We start from the raw sequence: 22,126 nt of genomic DNA, 5'->3' as shown, positions 1-22,126 counted from the left end.
AATGCAAATCTAACTGCTCCCACAGCAAACTAATTCTGTTCTGTTCGTAGGACTGAGCTATATCCAAGGAGTAGAAGTTATAGGAGGAACATTATCAAATTATGGAGTAAACTCCACCAAAGGAAGAATTTCCTGACCACTTTGCGCTTTCAAATTATGAAATGGACCACTTCACAAATATCCATTTCATCCCTGAGAATGTCAACGCGGACTACCTGCTGAGGATCACATGGAGGGGCTCCTGCAAGGGGCCTCCCTGGTTCCTTCCTTGAAGGTCCAGTGAAGGAGTGGAATTGCTCCACTTCAAAAGGCAACACTAGACCAGGGAATGAGGGGAAACAGGAAGGAATCAGAATTTGACTCAGTATATGGAATGTCTGTGTATCAGTACATTACTAACTTTTAAATATAGTAAGGGCCTCATTGCAGGAAGTTTTCAGACACTGGACAATGACTGTATGAGAACATTGTCAAGAAGAGTCAAGGGATGCCTGGGTGGCTCAGTGGGTTCAGCTTCTGCCTTTGGCTCAGGTCGTGATCTTGGGGTCTTGGGATCAAGCCCTGCATTGGGCTCTCTGCTCAGCAGGGAGCCTGTTCCCACGCCACCCCATCCCTGCCTGCCTCTCTGCCTACCTGTGATCTCTGCCAAATAAATAAATAAAATCTTTAAAAAAGAAGAAGAAGAAGAATCAGAGACAAGGTGTTGGTCTCACCACGCAGCACAGAGTAACTGATTTTTATTCTCTTGGGCAGAAATCAAGTTCTCTTGCATACACTACATCATGCTTTATAACCTAAGCCTCAGATCGAATTCACAGTTGCTGAATAATAACAATAATTGACATCACTGACACTTATTGTACACTGGTTTTTGCACACATTATCCAATAAGCCCATAAAAACTTCATAAAGTAGGAACTACCATCTGCATTTTATGCTATTAAATAACTTGTCCAAAGATCATATAGCAGGTAAACAGAAGTTGGATTCAAACTCAGGTCTGCCTTACTCCAAAGACCAAGAATTTAGCCACTATGCAATACATTACCATACCCTCTATCACTCAAATCTTTCTAATCAGGGACTCTGACTCTCCTTCCAAAAATCAAGCCAAATGTTTAGTATTTTTTTTTAAGATTTTATTTATTTATTTGACAGACAGAGATCACAAGTAGGCAAAGAGGCAGGCAGAGAGAGGGGAAGGGAACCAGGCTCCCTGCTGAGCAGAGAGCCCAACGAGGGGCTCGATCCCAAGACCCTGGGATCACGACCTGAGCCGAAGGCAGAGGCTTAATCCACTGAGTCACCCAGGTGTCCCCCAATTTTTAGTATTTTACACAAGTTTATAAGGCTTTCTTATAAGAAAACTCTATTTGAAGAGTCTAATATCTGAGTTAGGACGTGAATTACAAAAAGCATTTGGTAAACTCAAAATATAACCATCTTAAAGGAAGCTCCAAATTCCTTCATTCTGGTATAAACATATAATTGTGTATAAATCTGTATCAAGAGTCATACTTTGGGGACACCTGGGTGGCTCAGTTGGTTGGACGACTGCCTTCGGCTCAGGTCATGATCCCGGAGTCCCGGGATCGAGTCCCGCATAGGGCTCCCAGTTCCACGGGGAGTCTGCTTCTCTCTCTGACCTTCTCCTCGCTCATGTTCTCTCTCACTGTCTCTCTCTCAAATAAATAAATAAAATCTTAAAAAAAAAATAAAAAAGAGTCATACTCTGACATAGCTAAGTCCCAAAGAAGGAAAAACTCATATGCCCAAAAACATGACCTGGGTTGTTCATAGTATCGAAAGATTGTAAACAACCTAAATGTCTTACAAAGAGACAATATTGAAAGAAACTATGATATCAGTGAGCCACTTAATGGAGTATTACACAGCCATTGAAATGGTAGTAAACACAGAATGCAAAATTGTATATGTACATATGTATGTACAGTATACAAATATATCCCTACTCCTAAGAATGCTTTAAGAACAAGGATTTAATATGGATTTTAAAGGAGGCAGATATAAAACACAGTCAAAAAAGAAGTAGCATCAGTCTTGGATATTGCTTTTATCTATTATTATATTCCTTGACTCATATAAAATCCAACAAAGCCAAATCTTCCTAGAGCTAATGTCTCCTTATTAAGTGGTGTGCTTTTTCTTAGTACCAGTGAGAACAGAGCAACCTATTTATGTCTTCTTGCTTTGGTTGCCAGGAACCTCAGGCGTTATTCTTATTTGCTATACTTTTGTTTATCTTGGGTTTTCTGGTACCAGTTCTCTTTCTCCCCTTTCACCACTTTTTTTTTTTGCTATGTCTTTTTTATTATAGTTCTAATGGACTATATTTTATTGTGTCTGTGCTTTTTGATGTAAGCTGGCTTAGGTTCCTTTTAGACACAGGTGGGGCATAAATATATTATTATTAAAGAAGTATGACTATAATAATTATTATTAATCATCATTATCATGAGCTTGGATAATAACCTGATTTTATCCATTCCAATGTTTATAGTAGAGCCTGAATATTATTGTCCTCTCTTTTGAACTGTTGGAAGACCTTCCCAGCTCAGGGCAACAGCAAGAAGTCAGCAGTTGCTTTGTGTGCCTACTTTCCCAGATGCTTACCATATAGGCCATCATATGCTACTGAGTTCCTTTCTTGTTCCTAATTACCGTGTGATAGAACTTAGCTGTCATTTTCTAACAACACTCTCCTTGGGCAGGAGAGTGTCAGCTAATTGACAAAGAACTCTGAAGAGTTGGAGTGCTTCTGCCAGCAACTATATAATTATAATTCCTTTATATGTCTATACTACTCATCTGTTTGAAACTCTGTGCCTTCAAGTTTTTGAAATTCAAACTCAGTCCTTCCTAAGTGGATAGCTGTGAGGAAAAGTATGGAGGATGCTTCTCTAGAAATCTGGAGGTCTCTTCCCTCTGCCTCCAAACCCAGCCCTGACACTCATTGTGTGGATAGAACTCCTACTGTTCCATTCCCAGTGGGAATAGAACTCTTACTCTTACAGGCTGATTCTTCTTTCTTGTGAAGTAAAATGCAATGCCTTGAAATAGTCACTTCTTATGCCTCCCCATCAGCATCTGATAATAGTTTCATAATAACTTAGGAAAACACTTTAGTTCCCACTCCCTATGGAAAAGAATCAGTTCTCATCAGCCTCCCTGATGATTTTTTATCAGAGAGGTTATAAGCACCTTGGTTTCTCTGGGTTCCATTACTTTTTGCCCCTCCCACATCAAACTATGAACAAGAGTTCTTCTCCCCCTGTTTGTGATAGACTACTAGTCATCTCCAATAGTTTCCTTCCCTTTCTTACATGATCACACAATTTTATGTAGAGGCACATGACTGCCGAACTAAATGCCCCATTACCCAGCCTCCCCTGTAGTTAGTTAACGGTGACTATTTGAACAAGTTCTTGTCAATGGAATGTGAGTGGAGTGGTATGCTTCCACTTAAACTCCAGGTTCATACCATTAAAAGGAAGGAATGTGCTTTCTACTTTCTTACTTCCTGATAGCTGTAATAGGGACATAAGAGCAGGAGCTGAAGCATGAGGTAGAAGCCGTACGTTGAGAATGACAACCCAAAGAGGTAGAAGCAGTCTGGGCCCTACATGATTGTGGATCCCCCCATCAGTCCAGAGCTTCAGTACACTCAGCCTGGAGCCTGACCGGGGCTCCATCTCACAACCCTGAGATCATGACCTGAGCCGAAATCAAGAGTCGGAAGCTTCATGGACTGATCCACCCATGTGCCCCCAGTCCAGAGCTTCTTACACAGTTTAGCTTGCTATGGGAGAAAGAAATAAACTTCTATTTTATTTACGCACCGTTACTACCGCTAAATCAATATCCAAACAGAAGCTTTTTATAGGATTACGTCCATGGCAGGTGGATACTTTGGAAAAGGAATTTTTCTAAGAAAATTAGGGGGAAAGAGTTGAAGTTAACAAATGAACAGCACAAAATTCCTATGTTAAGAAAAGTCAAATCTAACCACAGAGCTCTTGGTTAAAATTATTTACTGAGTATACAAAACGCTTTTTCCTTTGCTTAGTAGGAAGTTCCCTATTAAGAAATCAAATCCTCTTATTGCTACTGCTCTCCTTGGGCAATTCCTTCTTTCACCCACATATTCTAATTAATGCTATTAAGTCCTTTATTTTATTTTTTTTAAGATTTTTATTTATTTATTTGACAGACAGAGATCACAAGTAGGCAGAAAAGCAGGCAAAGAGAGAGAGACGGAAGCAAGCTCCCTGCTTGAGCAGAGAGCCCGATGCGGGGCTCGATCCCAGGACTCTGAGATCATGACCTGAGCTGAAGGCAGAGGCTTTAACCCACTGAGCCACCCAGGCTATTAGGTCCTTTAAAATTGGATTCCAAATGCCTCCTGTTTCTTAAGATGGAAAGTAGGCAGAAGACAATTGCAACTTAGAAATGAGAGAAGGGTTAAATCCTCAGAGCATTCCCTAGAGGATTATAAAACCGGTGCATTTCCCTAAAATTCAAATATATTTATTTATATGTGCTCAGAAAATGGCCAAAATTATGTATACCACTCTCTTTTAGGATTTTATTTTTTTATTTGACAGAGAGTGGGAGGGGCAGAGGGATAAGCAGACTCCCCAGTGAGCAGGGAGCCCGATGCAGGGCTGGTTGCTGGGCTGGTTGCTGGGCTGGTTGCAGGGCTGGTTGCAGGGCTCGATGCCAGTACCCTGGGATCATGATGTGAGTCAAAGGCAGATGCTTAACTGACTGAGCCACCCAGGCGCCCCTATATATACCAGACTCTTAATAGTGTTTAATAATAGTGGCCTTTAACATTTTCCATATTATTTGACTCTTGTTTTTAAAACAAGAACTATAGTAGTTAAACTTTTAATAAAGATATTCCCATGGTTTGGGGGTAGAGGGGGTAGAATTCTTTTGTAATGAAATGAGGAGAAACCCTGCTTTATATTTTCCTTTCATACTTGCCCTCCCAAACTCTGACTCTGGCAAAGCTCTTGCATATTCATAGCCTGAGGCCTTAGTTGGCTCTAGCTCCCACCCCTGCCTTCTCCAGGCTAAGCGCCAGTAATGTTAAAACAAAACAAAACAAAAAACACAAGCAAATGGCAATGACTTTGGGTCTCTTCAGACTTGAATGGTTGCCTGTTTCTGAGACCCACAAGAGTTCCCAGGTCTCTCTGAACATTTTGTCCTCTAACATCTTGCCATCATCCTGGAGTACCGCCCCCCGCCACACCCAACCTGCCATAGCATCAGTAGCAATGCAGGTCACTACTGGTTTACAGACATTGGTTTCCTTTGCTCCTTGAAGGCAGAAGGTGTATCTCCTGTATTTCAAAGTCTTTAACCTTTAGAAGAGTCTGCTATGTAATAGAGACTTCGTGAAAGTCTGAAGGAATTGAATGTGTGAATAGCCAGGATCGTGTCCTTAGTTTGAACTCTTTGCTAATGAGCTCTCAACATTTCATTTGTTGAGCACTCCATGCTAAGAAATAATCTGACTTGGGGCGCCTGGGTGGCTCAGTGGGTTAAGCCACTGTCTTTGGCTCAGGTCATGATCTCAGGGTCCTGAGATCAAGTCCCATGTCGGGCTCTCTCCTCGGTGGGGAGCCTGCTTCCCTCTCTCTCTCTCTACCTGCCTCTCTGCCTGCTTGTGATCTCTGTTAAATAAATAAATAAAATCTTAAAAAAAAAAAAAAAAGAAAGAATCTGATTTGACTACCTCAAACTCAAACTCATTCTCCAAACCAGGGGTTGTCAAACATCTCATTCTCAGAACCCCTTTGTAACTCTTAAAAAATTATTAGGAACTCCAAAAAGTTTTTATTTGGGTTATAACTAACAGTAATTACCTTATAGAAATTAAAACTGAGAAAAAAATGAGACATTTATAATAATTATTATTATGTTAAAGTTATGTTAAAATGATGTTCATGTTAAAATAATAACAAACCCCATATACATATACATAAACAATATATTTTTATGAAAAACAACTATTTTCTAAATCAAAACAAATAAATTCAGTGAGAAAAATGGGATCGTTTAACATTTTTGCAAGTCTGTTTAAATATCTGGCTTTAGAGAAGATTGCTGGATTCCCATATCCGCTTCAGAATTCAATCTGCTGCTATAGGCTGTTTTTGTTGAAGTATATGCAGAAAATATGATCTCTCACAAATTTGTAATTTAGTAAGGGAAAGGGCCTCAGGAAGCCCCAGAGTTCCTTGGAGCGCATCTTTGAGAACATTGCCCTTTAACTTATATCTGTGACTAGAACCTACACACAGGCCTAATGATCTGCCTCAACTTAAAATCCTAGATTTATTTTTTTTTTAAGATTTTATTTATTTATCTGACACAGAGAGAGGGATCACAAGTAGGCAGAGAGGCAGGCAGAGAGAGAGGGGGAAGCAGGTTCCCCGCTGAGCAGAGCCTGATGTGGGGCTCAATCCCAGGACCTGAGCTGAAGGCAGAGGCTTTAACACGTTGAGCCACCCAGGCACCCCAAAATCCTAGATTTATTGTTGCTACCACCTAATAGTGTAAAGAGACAATTATCAATATTATTATAATCCCTTATCTGTGTCCCATGTTCCATAGTTTTCAAAGTGTTTTCCCATGCAATGTCTCCCAGTAGCTTATTAGATATGGTCTGACCTTGCCCATGAGCAGTTTACCTAATGTTAAATTTCACAATTCAATCAAATAAATTTTAATGATACAATTAGCTTTATTAGTTAAACCATGCATCAGTCTCCCATCTAGCAAGTAGAGGGGAGATCCAAAGGGCTGCAGAAAAGGAAAGTTTTCTAAAGGTACAAAGGGAGTAGAAAAAAAGGAAATTATTAGCAAAGAAGCCCTTGTTTTTGGCAAGGTAGCCCTTCTATGGGGAATGGAAGGGATCTCTCAGCACATTTCCTAGAGCTGACCAAGAAATTCCAATGCTGACTGGTTAAAGGTTACCTTCTGGGGGGTGGGGTGGTTGAAACTGCAGTTAGGTAAGGTATTAAGTCTTGATAGGTATTAAGTCTTGATTTACTGACATGGGGCCTTAACATAAGTGACACCATTTGGGATCTGTGGTTTTATTTTTAACACTATGAATCATGAAGTTCAAATTTATATGAGCTGCACACAGCCATTCAGCTGGCAAGAAAGAGTCAATACTCAGACTCATGCTTTATGAATGTGAACTCCATGTTCTTTCTCTGGCTACTTATATCGCCGAACCCCAGACTGGTTTCATTTACAAGAATCTAGAATATCTAGACTTTATCAACTACAGCTGCCTGCTCTCCTGTACTTGATCAAAGCATAGTTATTGGTAAAAATTCCTTCCCTAATTCCAAGAGCTGGTGTTTAAATGTACAGTACTCCTAGAGACCAATGACAGCCCCATATGTGGGAAAACTACATGACAAGTTGTCGCCTAGCATTGGACAACAGGATAGGTCCAGGCTCACCAGTCTTGTAACAGTGATCCAGGTCCTCGGAATTCTGGGGCACCAGGGAATCCTGCTACAGCAGATATAGGCCAAAGCCTGTGGTGGGACCTAAATCCCTATTATTTAGGTTGAGGTGACTCAGATGACTTCACCCTAGTACTAGAAGGACTTTGTAATTCTCTGTGTCTGGATGGGCCATGGGTAATAGAGCATGCTAGGGAAAGCATGAAATCATGATCCCATGGCCAGTCTTGATCCCTGGCAACTGCTTCTAGAGGGCCCAGTCTTTCTGATCCTTGATAAGCATTAACCTGATGCTTTCTCAGATCTGAGGCTTCCAGTGGATTTAACTTTACATTTCAGCATTTTCCTAATTTATACCTTGACGTGGTATTCCACATCACTGATATTTATTGAAAGCCCTCTATATGCCAGGCATTGTACTGTTTGTACTTACTTAGTTTCTACCAATCTCAAAAGGCAGTCATTATCATTACTTGATATATAAGGAAATCAGGGCTTCCAGAGATTTAAGTATCTTGACCTAGCTTACCAAAGGACTGGTTGTACCATCATTTGAACCATGTCATCTTATTCTAGGTCCCATGCTTTCTCCATCACCATTGTACCTTCACTAATGTCATGGCTCTATGTGACCAATTATCTTCTGCCATCATTACAGTCACATAGAGTATAGGAGCTCACCCACAGACATTTTTTGAACCTCCAACATATTTCTGTTCCTTTCCTTGTCAATTCTAGGAATGCTTAGTCAAGAAAGACATCTTCTGTGGAGGTTCCTCAAAAAATTAAAATTTTTTGAATTACTGTATGAACCAGCAATTGCACTCCTGGGTATTTATCTGAAGAAAATGATATCACTATCTCAAAAAAGGTATTTGCACCCCTATGTTCATTGCAGCATTATTTATAATAGCCAGCCAAGACATGGAAACAACCTAAGTGTCCATTGACAAATGAATGGATAAAGAAAATGTGGTACATATATATGAGGTAATATTATTCATCCATCAAAAAGGAAATGCTGCTATTTGCAACAACATGGATGGCCATTAAGGACATTATACTAAGTGAAAGAAGTCAGCCAGAGAAAGACAAATACTCTATGTCATGTATATGTGGAATCTAAAACAAAACCAAAACCAACCCATCAGACTTATAGATACAGAAAACAAATTGGTGGTTGCCAGACATAGGGTGTGGGCGGGGAGGGGTGTGAAATTTGTGAAGGTGGTCAAAAGGTACAAAATTCCAAATATAAGATAAACAAATCCAGCATGGTGATGTAATATATAATGTACAGCATGGTGACTACAGTTAACTTAACAATACTGTATTGTGTATTTGAAGGTTGCTAAGAGACTAACTCCTAAAAATGCTCATCATAAGAAAAAACAATAACTATGTATAGTGAGGAATGTTAACCAAACTGTGATCATTTCCCAATATATACATATATCAAATCATTATGATTTACACCTAAAACAAATACAATGTTGTATGTCACTTATGTCTCCAATAAAAAAAAAAAAACAAAGACATCTTTTTCTTAGTCTCCAAACTTACTTCAACCTCCCCTATCAATATAAGATTCCACCAATCTATGGACAGAACCTTGAAATCCAAAAAACAAACAAACAAACAAACAAAAAAACCTTGAAATCCACTCAAAAAAGGCAGAGTGAATAGAGGTAGGCGTTTCCTTACAACCAGTGACAAACAAGGAATATTTAGTTGACATTAGTTGGTGTGTAGATACAAGTCACCAAAGGCTAAGGGTCTCCGTCCTCCTCCCCAACTGCGTGGTGACCAGACCCAGGCTTGTCCTGCCTCAGAACAGCTCCTAAACAGGGCAGTCACAGGTGCACCTTTGAGATAACAATACTATCTCCTAAAACAAACAGCCATTGTTTCTACACAAAGGCCTTCAATGTTTCCTCCATCAACAAAAGGCCACAGCCATCCTGCCAAGAAGAAAAAGAGCTGGAAAGCCTTTCATAAATATGACGGTGGGAGGGGAGGAGTGGAGGCAGGAAAATCATTCTCCAGTGCTTTCTGTGTGAAAGAAAAGGACCAACTCCACCTATCAAGGACCATTCTGAATTACTGGTCACTCCTGGACTATTCATAATGACAACAATAACGGCTTCCTAATCTGTGAAATGGAAATAATATCTGTCCCTTACAGGACTGCGTCAGGATCAAATGAGGTAATAGGTATACAAGCTCTTTGTAAGATTTAAAAGGCTACGCAACTGATAGGGTTGTTATGGGAAGATAGATGGTTCACCCACATTGCCTGCATAAAAAAGATAACTCTATTTTAGCTGATGAAACTTCAAATAGCTCTGGTATCTCACCCAAGTCCTCAAATAAAGCATAGGGAAGAAGAAATGTGGTCAGTATAGCTGAGCACTGAAGTCTATGAGGGCCCCTCCCAGGCCAAAGTTGGCTATTCTTCCTAGCCCCAGGAACTCAAATCCTGGAAATGAGCTCCCTGGTGGTTGGTCTCTCACCTAGGGTTTAATGGTCCAAACTTTACCCCCATCTCCTCCCTTGTCCCTCTTAAAACATACCTTCCTTTAGCAATTTACACAAAAATAGATTTACATAATAAGTTAAAGCATGAGAAAAACAATCCATCCTCATTGGTGATCGAAGACAAATTAAGGCAAATTGTACCATTTTATGCCTATTTAATAATAAAAATTAAAAATGAGAATATCCAATGTTGGTGAGACCGTGAGAAAATTGGTATGATCTCAACGTATTAGTGGCATAATAAATTTGTGTGATTCCCTACAAAAGCAAAATGACAACATATAACCAAGTACTAAGAAGGTATTCCTATCTTTTGTCCTAGCATCTCCCTCCTTGGCAATTCCCAAGGAAATACTTGAACAGAAATGGCAAAAAGTAGCAAGTATAGATTTACCTACAGTTGGCAAATGTGGAAGTAACAAGAGAAATGTTCTAATTAATTGTGATGTGACTATAGTCATTAAAACAAATATATAAAAACTACTTACAAACATAAGGAAATATTTAAGATATAATTCTAAGTGAAAGGGAACCCCACGAGTGGCGCCTGGGTGACCTAGTTGGTTAAGTGGCTGCCTTCAGCTCAGATCCTGAGCAGGTTCCCTGCTTCAGCCACTCCCTCCCTGCTCAGGCTCTCCTCACTCTCTCTCTCTGAAATAAATGGATAAAATCTTAAAAAAAAAAAAAGAAAGAAAGAAAGAAAGAAAGAAAAGGAAGAAAGGGAACCATATGATACAAATAGGTAAAATATGTAAATATATGGATATAGGCTGGTAACAAATGATAATATCTTTAGTGTTATGTTGATAAATTATAGCTGAATTATATTTCAAAATATTCTTTAATGTTTTCATATCATTTTAGAAATATAGCAATAAAAAGAAAAAAGTAATCAGCCAGTAGAATTCAAAATTATGCTTCTACTAATATAGGACACATAGTCATCCTTGCAAAGATGTTGACAGGAGTTAATAAATTTATGTGTAACACCTTTGCATGCAGAGAGACTGTAGTAGACTCTAGCTGAAAGGATCAAAAATTGAGTCAGGTCAACAGTCACTGTATTGGATTCCTGCTTCTGCCACTGGCTTGCTGTGTGGCCTTGGGCAAGCTATTTGACATATCTAAACCTTTCCTGATTTATAAAATGGAAGTGATAGCAGAACTGATATCCTAGAATCATTGTGCATAGTCAATAAGATAAGGTACATAGTGTAGTGCTTTTATTTAATAACAGGTTGGTGTGTGTGTGTGTGCTATTAATAACAATGATGCTGGTAGTTGTAAGGATTAACTGAGGTCTCCCAGAAAAATGCCCTAACTTAAATCATGCTGTATTGGGATAATGATATTATCCCTATAGGTGAAGCCAGCTACAAGCCAAACAGACCTTGTTTTTAGAGCAGTTTTAGGTTCAAAGCAAAATTGAATGGAAGGTATAGAGATTTCCCTTATACCCTTGCCTCTGGATATGGACAGTCTTCCTCATTATCAAAATCCCCACCAGAGTAGCACACCTACTATAATCGATGAACCTACATTGACACATTATTATTCAAAGTCCACACTTTACATTAGATGTTGTACATTACATGGGTTTGGACAAATGTATAATGACATGTATCTACCATAATATTGTCATATAGAGTAGTTCCACTGTCTTAAAAATTCTCCACACACCACCTACTCATCTCCCTCTCCTCCTAGATCCCTGGCAACCACGGATCCTTTTACTCTCTGCATAGTTTTGCCTTCCTCAAAACATACATACAATATGTAGTCCTTTCAGATTTGCTTCTTTCCTTTTTTTAAGCAATTTTTAAAAAGATTTTGTTTATGTATTTGACAAGGAAAGAGACAGCAAGAGAGGGAACACAAGCAGGGGGAGTGGGAGAGGGAGAAGAAGGCTTCCTGCAGAGCAGGAAGCCCAGCGAGGGGTTTGATCCCAGGCCCCTGGGATCATGACCTGAGCCAAAGGCAGATGCTTAATGACTGAGCCACCCAGGCACCCCCTGATTTGCTCCTTTCTTAAAAGGTATTTTTTATTACCAGTCTAGAGGACGAAAGAACTATTTAAAATTCTACTAGGTAATACAAAGATAATCACTATCAGTGATTGTGTTAGATTATTTATATATGTTATCTCCCTAAGTTAGGTACTAGTCTCTTTGTTCTACCCAAGGAAGTGCCCAAAGTCACAAAACCTGTAAGCGGCAGACCTGGTATCTGTATTCAGTTTGTCTAACTCCAGTGTTTATATCTTTCCATTATGCCAACATGTTTACCCTGATTCCAAATGTGGGTCCTAGAGGATCTGAACCGTGTCATAGGAACTGACAGGGAAAAGCATACTGATAAAGATGCATAGCCAACTACATGTCATTAAAGCTCATAGAAGACAGCCTCCTGATAGAACCACACAACAGCCACCATATTTTATGTCAGATTTTATGGCTAGGACTTGCATCCCTATCATTAGGCAGGAGAGCTAAGCACACAGAGTAGGAAATTATAAGGGTCTAGTTCAGTGTTTCTTAACATTTTTTGGCACTATCCCTCAACTCTAGGGCATTTTTAGACATTTTCTTCCTAATCACCCCTTACTCCAGTTAAATTTTAATAGCACATAAATACTACATTTATTTATGTACTGTGGCCTTTTCCAGGGCCAAAAACTTTTGCAATATCTAAGTTGGTTTTTTTTTCTTCTTCTTTCTCTCTTTCTTTTTTTTTTCCTTCCAAGAAACTATTTCTACCCCCTCGGGGCTATATCATTCCCACTGAGAATATATAGTCTAGTTGCAGATGGTCAGAGCTAAGTGAGGCGGACAGGGAACTGACAGGAAGGTGAGGTCAGGACCTTGGAGAGTGCCAAAGTAGCCCCGCTGAGACCATGCCCAAGGTTCATGATTGCCTCTAGTTTTGCCTGAAAGAAGAAAGAGGCCTGGAAGAGGATGAAGGCTAGAAAGTTAGTAACAGTACTCTTTTACTACATGTTGGAAGTATCGAAATGTAAAGGCCTTCATAGCCCTAGGCACACGCTGGTCTCCCTTCCCAGGAACTTCCCTTCTTTTCACCTTCCTTTCAAGGAACTAAATCCTTCTCATCTTTCAGCTTCCAGTTCAGATATCACTTCTTCTGCTGTCCTCATAGATCCCCCAAATCTGAATATATCTGAATTGCATCACGAACTCTGTACTGGTCATATGCCCCTGGAGTATTTCATCCAGTACTGGGCCTCATATAGGGAGACCCATCATATAGGGAGAGCATTGGGTCTGGAGACCAGGGTAGTGACCATTATGAAGTATTTTTTACCATATGACTATTTATTTACTGGTACTAGTTACTCTTTACTGGGGTAATGACTTCATGAACATTATCTTCTATGAGCCTCATATAATCCTATTGGATTAGATAGGTATAGATCAAGAAACTGAAACTCACAGAAATTAAACAACTTGCTCAAGTTTCCTCAACTGGTGAATGGTAGGTATAGCCTGGTGTTTGTACCCAAGTCTGTAAATTCAGAGCCTATACCTTCAATCTAGAATTCTTTGACTCTATCCTTCCATGGTGCACTTGTTTTATCCTTTCACTTAGTCCTCTCAACTTAGACACCAAAACTTTCTAGTTTGTGTCCATAGCTAGAACTTTAAATAAGCTTCCTTCAATGTCTGGAACATGGTGGTCTCTCATACAGGAGAGTCTTAGCTGCATTGACCACAACTACACCACTTACATCTTTAGCCCTTTTATTAGGCATCTGAGCTCTAAGGTCTGCTGAACCTTTCTCCTTCTGCCTTTAAAGAAATGGGGATCTGACCTAGCATAATAACCACGGAAACCCACCAAACTGTTTCTTGTTCCAAATAGAAAGGAATGGTTTTCCACTTTTTACAGAAAGGTAAAAACTTTCACTTGCCAACAGAACGTGGTGGCTGCTGAGCTGGTGTCAGGACCGTGAACTTAAAAACTGTATTTCCCTTTGGGGCGCCTGAGTGGCTCAGTGGGTTAAAGCCTCTGGCTTTGGCTCAGGTCATGATCCCAGGGTCCTGGGATCAAGCCCTGTGTCGTCCGGCTCTCTGCTCAGCGGGGAGCCTGCTTCCTCTTCTCTCTCTGCCTGCTTATGATCTGTCTGTCAAATAAATAAATAAAATCTTAAAAAACAACTCTATTTCCCTTGTAAGTCTTGACGAAGTAACTGACCGCTTCCTAACAACCTGCCTTCTTCTCCTGAACCCATTGATAAGTTCCTTTTAATCAAAATATCTTAAACTGAAAAGGTAATCAATGCCAGGACACAGCCTGCTCACACAGACAGATGCTGTCTCCACAGGCATTGCTGCACAAGTGTGTACACAGGTGTTGTCTCACAGATGCAGGTGTTACTCACAAAGACAGATGTCCACCAGGAACATGATGTATACTAGCAGCTCCCTGAGGGTGGTCTTGACATAAAGCTCCCGGTTCTCAGCTGTGTTCTCAGTCAGGGTTGTTCCCCAAAGTCCTAAGGGACATGGGAGAGATGCCTAAGATCGCAAGCAGCAGGGTTCCTCCCAGGTGCCTGACCCACTGGTCCCTGGATTTTATTCCCATTTCTACCCCAGCCCTTGGCTCACACATTACCTTGTATCTTGGCTGAATCTGGCTACTCTAACCACACTCAAGCCTGCCCTCCATCAAACATCCCGAGAAGAATGCAAAAGACACTGGGTAGCAGAGAATGAAGACATGGAAAGGAGGTCCTTGTTTCAGGTGGGGCAGTCTAAGGGAACACCACAAACGTGTCCTCCCTCAAGCTAAGTCCCACCATACCATTCTGGGCCCCCAGAGAGGACTGTACCAGGCTCTCGCTCTTAGAGACCACTACACTGGCCTCTGTGTTCTGGGGACTTCAGTTCTAAGAGACAATTCATAAAGCCCAAAGAGACTGAGATCCACCTCTTCTTCAGGTCACATCTCCCACCACAAGGGTTTGGGACTCCTTCCCCATCTCCTGTATCCCAGGTACCTCTGATGCCACGACAGATCTGGAAGCAGCAGCTGGATATCAGGGTCCTATATGCCTTCTCCTGGGGTCCATCTTCAGGCTTTTGGGGTTGGGGCGGGGGGGGCACCGCACTGGAGATGGTGCAGATCCTCAGTGTCCCATGTGGGGATGGGGGACCACTGTAGGCAGGGTTGTCCCAGGCTCCACTCCCTATCTTTTGGAGCTCTTGCCCCTCTGGACTTTCCACAGCATTCATGGGGAATGAGGTAGGGGGCCTGGCACCTCAGGAATCCACTGTCACCTGAAGAAAGAAGGAGCAAAGATGCATCCCAGTCTAGCCAGCAGAAGGCAAAGGAGCTAGAGAGCAGCTGGTCTCAGGAAGACTCTGCTTCCTGCCTTTTGTAGCGGGCATCTGCACCCCCTGGGGGGAGCGGGCAGAGAGGAAAGGGTGGGGAATGGCTATCAGTCCTGTCAGGGGCTCGCTCTCTCTCTTCCTCTAGCTTCAAGAAATGGGCTGGGAGGGAGCTGGGAGGCAGGGCTTTGGGAGGTGAAAGAGACGACTGGGAGGGAGATGTGGAGACTGGGGTGGAAGGAAGGAGGGGTGAGAGAGGCCAGTGCTGGGGGGAGAGGACGGTAGCTTCCAGAAGGGGCCTGGTAGGGGGTCGTCCTAGTCAGAAGAGGAGATGAAAGAGCAGTGGGAGGTGCTGGCAGACTCCTCGGTAGGTCTGGGCTAATTTCCACTAAAAGCTCCTGAAAGGGCCGACATGGATTGGGCTGCAGACCAAGGCTAGGGGAAGGAAACTAGAAAATGCTGCCTCTTTTCCAGGCTCATTCAATGGCATCTGAGGCTCCTTTAATGTCTCACCTTGAGCTGTCCCCTGGTGGGGTGCAGAAGGGGGGCTCCCCTCCCTCACTCAACCCCTACAGCTAGGGGAAAAGCTAGTTGCAGGAGGAGCCTCTGTTTTAGACACTTAAGGGTCAGGGTCTCCGACTGTTGTTGAGGTGGGGGTGGGCAGTGAGGGGGCACTTCAGACTTCCAGATTATCTGTATCCTTCTGAGGTCTGCCCTCATATGGCTTATGAGGGAACTACACTGACAGGAAGGTATTCCTTAAGGGTGTGGGGCACAGCCTAGGGAAGAGCCTAAAAACCCTGACTGGGAGAATGCATCAAAGAGCAAAGAGCAAGGACAGTGTGCCTTGGGACTCCTGAAAAGGAGTGGATGTCTGGATCCAGACATTTTCATCTTAGGGCTCTTAGTACTAGACTGAGGACTCTTAAGCACGGGCACAAAATGGAACTCTCAGAGGTATCTGAGCTGATTAGCTTTCTTTTCAATCTCAGGTGTATGTAACCCCAGCACGACCCTGCCTAGGCCCTGCTCCGGCCTCTGATCCCTTGCCCTAGCTCCCCTACAGGCATGTGCTGTGGCCCAGAATGGCACTGGCCTCACAGGGGCAGGGGGTTACCGCCTCCTCCCGGATGGCTGCAGTGGGTGTTGCGCTCTCTCCCCACTGCTGCTGACCTATCTAGGCCACTCTAGTGCCCCACTCAACTGAAGCCCACCTCACCCTCAGTAAAATACCAGCCCAGTGGAAGTCACCAGTCCTGTGTGGTCCCCCTAAAGAGATCTTGATCCCAGACAACCCAAGGCTGGCCTCGGGTCCTTGGAAAATAGGTGCTCTCCAACCCCCAAGAAAGGGTTGGAGAAGCAGCAGCTCTCTTACCCCAGGCCCAGATACTGTTAGGGACCTAACGCTGTCTGGGCTAGAGTTCAGACCTCCCTGGGAGCTTCCCTGGATGGAAGAGCTTCATCTCTATCTTTTGGCAGCAATTAGACATTGCAAGATGCTTGTTTTCTTTGGGAAGATGAAAGATCATTTTGTGTGAAATCAGCAGATGGTGAACGAACAAGGCTTTCAAACAATTGCAAAAGGACCCTTGGCTTGAAAAACTGAACATTAGGACAGAGGTAATGAACAGGAAGCTAGCAGTATAGGTCAAAGAAGTGATGAGAGGAACAGGAGATGGTTTCTGATTCCTTGGGAGATAATTTTATATTCTGAGAGAGAGGCTTGTGATCAATAAGAGTTTGGATAGACTCAAAGAAGTTCATCATGTGACAGGACCCACACCCTTGTGACCTTAAGGCCAGAGCTGGACTGCTTTACTCACAGTCACTCACCCAGAAAGCATTATTCTTCCCTGCTCAATCTTGAGCCTACCCTACATGTGTAGATTAACCCACTAATACCCCGGGGGAGCACAGGTTATACAACAAGCTTGATAAATTTTCTCAAAAGATGCTGGGCATTCCTGGGTGGTTTAGTCTTACTCAGGAAGTCCTAAGTATGGTTATCTATGGCACGTGGTTTTTCCTGAATGCCCAGTTAATGAGGGCAACCAATGTCAGAATCCTGGGGCTTGGGTTGCCTTTTAGCAATTTAGCAAAACCCAAGAGTCTTGACCTTGAAACCCACACTCCCAGTTTAAGTCTTGGTTCTGTAACTGTATAGTTCTGGGCATGTCCCTTTGAGACTTAGTTTCTGTATCTACAAAGTGTTTGTATTCAAGCCTGCCCTGCTGACCTGAAGGACTGTTTTAGGAGTAATATAGTAGATACAGAAACCGTTACAAACTGTGTGCTATAAAGCACAAAATAAATTCAGTTATCTTACCGTAGCGTCCATCCCTGTGAACTCTACTCAGCCATGGCAATTCATGCTTCAGGGAGATAGCTTTCGTCAGTACTCTGTTGTCATTACCTCTGAGAGACAAGGGTCCCAGAATGCTCTGTGTCCACCCCCATTCCACTCCAGCTGACATCAGTAGTGTGGAAGGATGGCATTTCACCTGGAGGCTATTATAACAGTAATCTGGAGAGAAAGTAGCTCTTAAAAGAGTTTCCTGAGCACATGGCAAGTCTTGCCGTCCATCAGAACCCAATATACTTCTTCATCATGATGCCTCTTAGCCCACTTGGTGAATGGGCCCCATTGCTTCACTGGGATACATTTTTTGGTGGTGTGCTATTCTATTGCACACACCAGGAAAAGGATTACTACATTTCTGCCCCCAGTACACTCCTTCTTCACGCCATAGTCATCCTAGCCAGGCTTTTAGTGCTACTCAGATCTATTAGGTCCTGACAAAGAGCCCAGAAACAGCAAAGGGCATAGGATGGAAACTTGTGGCTCATTTTCCCATCAGTTCTCTATGTAAATTTCCCCAGGTTAAGCCACCTTCCACATTCTAGAAAGAGGAACCCTGGGGCAGTCCATTTTCTATAGGGAGAAGCTTCAAATGACCTTCTGTGTTTCACATAGTGACCCTCAACATTTTCCACTCCAATAAACATAAATAATAGAGCATACTCCATAAACAACAGGGGCTCACAATGGCCATGATTCTTAATGGAAGAAACTGGTGACCTTTTACCTGTAAGAAAACCCTGCCCAGAAGGTCTTACCCTTCACTAATATACCACCACTGGTCATCTGTGTGGCAAAAACACCAAAATTTGGGGTACCTGGGTGGCTCAGTGTGTTAAAGCCTCTGCCTTTGGCTCAGGTCATGATCCCACGGTCCTGGGATCGAGCCCCGCATCAGGCTCTCTGCTCAGCAGGGAGCCTGCTTCCTCCTCTCTCTCTCTCTCTCTCTGTCTGCCTCTCCCCCTACTTGAGATCTCTGTCTGTCAAATAAATAAATAAAATCTTAAAAAAAAAAAACACCAAAATTTGAGTAGTTGAAGTTTTCAGCAACAAACACTGTGGACCAAGCAAACTGACATGAGAAGGCTAATCCCAAGGGAATTCTCCCTCCGTGTTTTTGTACAATGACATCCCAGCCTGGTGCCAGGGGCCACCACAAGTCACAGCTCCTTAGAACAGACAAACCACATCCATTGGGAGATTTGGATGTATGAAGTCCTGTTGCAGCTGTCCCCACCCAGAAAGCTGAGAAAATAGCATTTTGTTATATTTCATGGGACCTCACAGAGAGGTTTGAGGAAACTCGCTTCCCTCATCAACATGACCCACTTCAGTCTTTTACTTCCTTCCTACTGCCTCCTGGATTTAACCAGTCCTGCTGGAATACATTTTTGCATCTTCCATCTCTCCAAAGAGAACCTTTTTAAATAGGCCCTTCAGCTTTCCTCCCATTTCTAGAGAAACCTCCTGGACGGCTATCCCCGTTTGCCCGTGCCTTCTGCAGAGGACTGGACAGGTAGAGGGAACCCACCAAACCCACCCAGATAGTGAGAGACAGATGACGTCATCTGCAAAAAAAAGGAAGTTAGTCTGCAATTGCCCAGAAGCTTGGGACTGAGGCTATGATCATGCCCCCCTGCTGAGCATAGTCCGGATGCGGAGTGCCCACACAGTCCGGAAGTAATCAGTCAGCATTATCACCCCCAGGCAGAGCTCCCACTGTGGCCGGCAGAGTTCTGTACAAAATGGTGAGTGTCGTCCCGGGCTCCTGCCGCAGAGGGTGGAGTGGGTGACGAAAGAGCTCTCTGTGAATTGGAGACATCAGGCTAGAGAGTGAGGGTGTTGGGGGGGAGGTGGAAGGAACAGAAAGGCATAAGAGAGAAGAGGGATTGTGGGGAAGAAGACCTGAGAGAACACAGTTCTTTCCTTCAGAGCAACTCACCAAATTTCACAAGAGACTTGGCTGACTGAATGTCCCAAGCTTGTGAGGAGGGGAGACTGGAGCACCCGGGCAAACCTCCCAGGTGCTCACCCTTCCAGCATCATTTCAGGGTCTCAGGGCAATCACCCAACACACATACACACACCCTTGTCCCAGTTTCTGAGGGTCCCATCACAGGGGACACATATTTTTGCATTCTGAGTCCTCATTGCAGTCATAATTCATTCCACAAGTATTTGCTGAGTGCTGACTAGACAGCAGGGACTCTGGGATAAGCAGCAAATAAGATCAGGGCTTCTGCCTCATTGAACATACATTCTGGTAGAGAAGATAGCCATTAAACAAATACACAGATAATTTATGAATTTTAATCATAAAAAGTGCTACACGGAAGAAATACAGGGAGCTATGAGGCAATGCAGAAGGATATGCAAAGTTCTAAGGCAAATGAGGAATAGAATTATGATTTCTACCTCTCACCCCCCTTCTTGGCCCTGCAGCAAACAGTGTTTTTTGTGATTCAGAAATGTTTTACTGCTACTTTGTACAAGGAAACAGACTGAGTTAAATGACCAAACAACAAAAAAAAAGTTATAACAATGCAACAATGCAAGAAATGTTGCAACTTACAGTAACCTTTATCCCTCATGGTCACGGGTACCATGGGTACATGAGTTGAGCTCAGCTTAAAGGCTTGCAATAGATTCCTTCTGAATACATGGGATCCAACTGCTTTTCGTTCCTGAAATCAATTATCTCCTTGACACCTGGGAAAGAGGCAGAAATTAATAAGAGAGCTGGAGTAGTAAAACTACAAAGCGATGAAAAATTTCCCAAGGTGATGGCTTTATAGGTGTATACTTATCCCCAAGCTCATCAAGTTATATATATTAAAGATGTATAGCTTTTTGTATGTCAATCATACCTCAAAAAAGGTCAATATTGAGAAATCTTTTAAACTTCCTGAATGGGAATTTGAAACCAAGAGCTTGATTTTCTTTTATTCTGTTCACCTTATACTCCCAAATCTAGAAGCCTATCCTGATGTTTCTTTCAGCATAATTGATAACAATTTTTTAAAAGCTAGAAAAGAGGAAGCTCAAATACCAACAACAGAAAAAAAAATTAGACAAGTAAAGATACGAGTTTGAAAAATATCTGTAAATTAAGGATGTAGTTCCTGTTAAAGGGCAGACAGACCTCATAAGAAGGACAGAGTGATGTGTTTATTATTTGTTAGTCCTTCATTCTTTTGGGGCTAGAACTTGCTTCTCCTGCTCCATCTCCTGGAGAAGAGAGAACTATACAGACTTGGTTTCCCCCAAGAAACTTAGGACCCATCCAGGCTTCTCTTCCCTCAACTTGAGGTGGGCTTTGGATGACAAAAAGAAGCAGTTTTAGTATTAGACAAGGTTTATTGGAAAATTCTCATCCTGAACTCACCCAGAGTTGCATGTGATACAGTACTGCCATTCATTAAAACCGACTAGAGATTTGAAAGAAAAAAAAAAGGAGAAGAAGAAGAAGAAAGAAAAAAAAGTTACAGACACACGATAGGTTGTTGTGCAGAAATCAACACTTTGAGTAGTATTTAATGTCATGAGAAAATACTCATCATAATTCTAGTATATACATCTACAGACTCCAAATTTCATGCATAAATTATACTTAGATGCATAAAAAGTCCTAATATTAAAGAATTTAACAACATCATAGTGATATCTTTGGATGGATGCTTTCTATTTCACTTATTTTTGCTTTATTTTGTTTATTTTATTTCTTTTAATTTTTTTCTATATTCAGGAAAAGGTATTTTTAAAAAGCCAGTAGTCAGTAGCTATTATGTTCATAAAGACTTGAAATCCATTTTCATCTTAGACTCACAAACTCTCTTGGGCGGCTGCCTTCACCACACAAGCTCTCCACATCAGCTGGGAATCATGAAAGTTCATTTTTTGACATGAGACTCAACCATGCAATCGCTTTACTTTTCACCTGCTTGCTCCAAGACTTTGTATTAATCACTACTTCCTTGAAGACTAGAGTTGGGGAAAACTGTGGGTGAGGCATGTGATGACTATGAAAACAGCTGCTGTGAGAAATATGGCATCTGAGGACAGCTCTGAGGAAGGAGGTTAACTGGGGTGGCCAGTGGAAAGGTCAAGAAAGGAATTTTGCAGTGAATGGCATTGAAATGGACTTTGAGGGGCACCTGGGTGGCTCAGTCAGTCAAGCGTCTGCCTTCGGCTCAGGGCATGATCTCAGAGTCCTGGGATCGAGCCCTGCTTTGGACTTTCTGCTCAGTAGGGATCCTGCTTCTCCCTCTCCTGACTTCTCCTGCTTGTGTTCTCTCTTTCTCTCTTTTCTGCCAAATAAACAAGATCTTTTTTTTTAGACTTTATTTATTTATTTGACAGAGGGACAG

General features: G+C 42.2%; 1 protein-coding gene across 3 annotated transcripts in view; it reads right to left on the bottom strand.

Annotated features, from left to right (window-relative positions):
* PKD2L1 (polycystin 2 like 1, transient receptor potential cation channel) overlaps nt 1–22,126 on the bottom strand; it is a 157,673-nt gene that overhangs the window by 15,150 nt on the left and 120,397 nt on the right. For 2 of the 3 annotated variants that reach the window (XM_045068514.1, XM_045068515.1), the window contains exons 7-9: nt 20,332–20,468; nt 15,070–15,349; nt 14,452–14,565 (exon numbers count right to left, since the gene is read on the bottom strand). In XM_045068514.1, coding sequence (XP_044924449.1) covers nt 14,452–14,565; nt 15,070–15,304 — 349 coding nt within the window. In that variant the 5' untranslated portion in view covers nt 15,305–15,349; nt 20,332–20,468. Of the gene's footprint in view, nt 1–14,451; nt 14,566–15,069; nt 18,633–20,331; nt 20,469–22,126 lie in introns of those variants that run through there. The other variant, XM_013054647.2, reaches the window with a different exon arrangement.

The sequence above is a fragment of the Mustela putorius genome, unplaced genomic scaffold (genome assembly GCF_011764305.1).
Source record: "Mustela putorius furo isolate JIRA1106 unplaced genomic scaffold, ASM1176430v1.1 tig00003909_pilon_pilon_pilon, whole genome shotgun sequence".
Classification (NCBI taxonomy): Eukaryota; Metazoa; Chordata; class Mammalia; order Carnivora; family Mustelidae; genus Mustela; species Mustela putorius.
The sequence above is the reverse complement of the archived record's forward strand: the minus strand, read 5'-3'. Positions and strand labels throughout refer to the sequence as shown.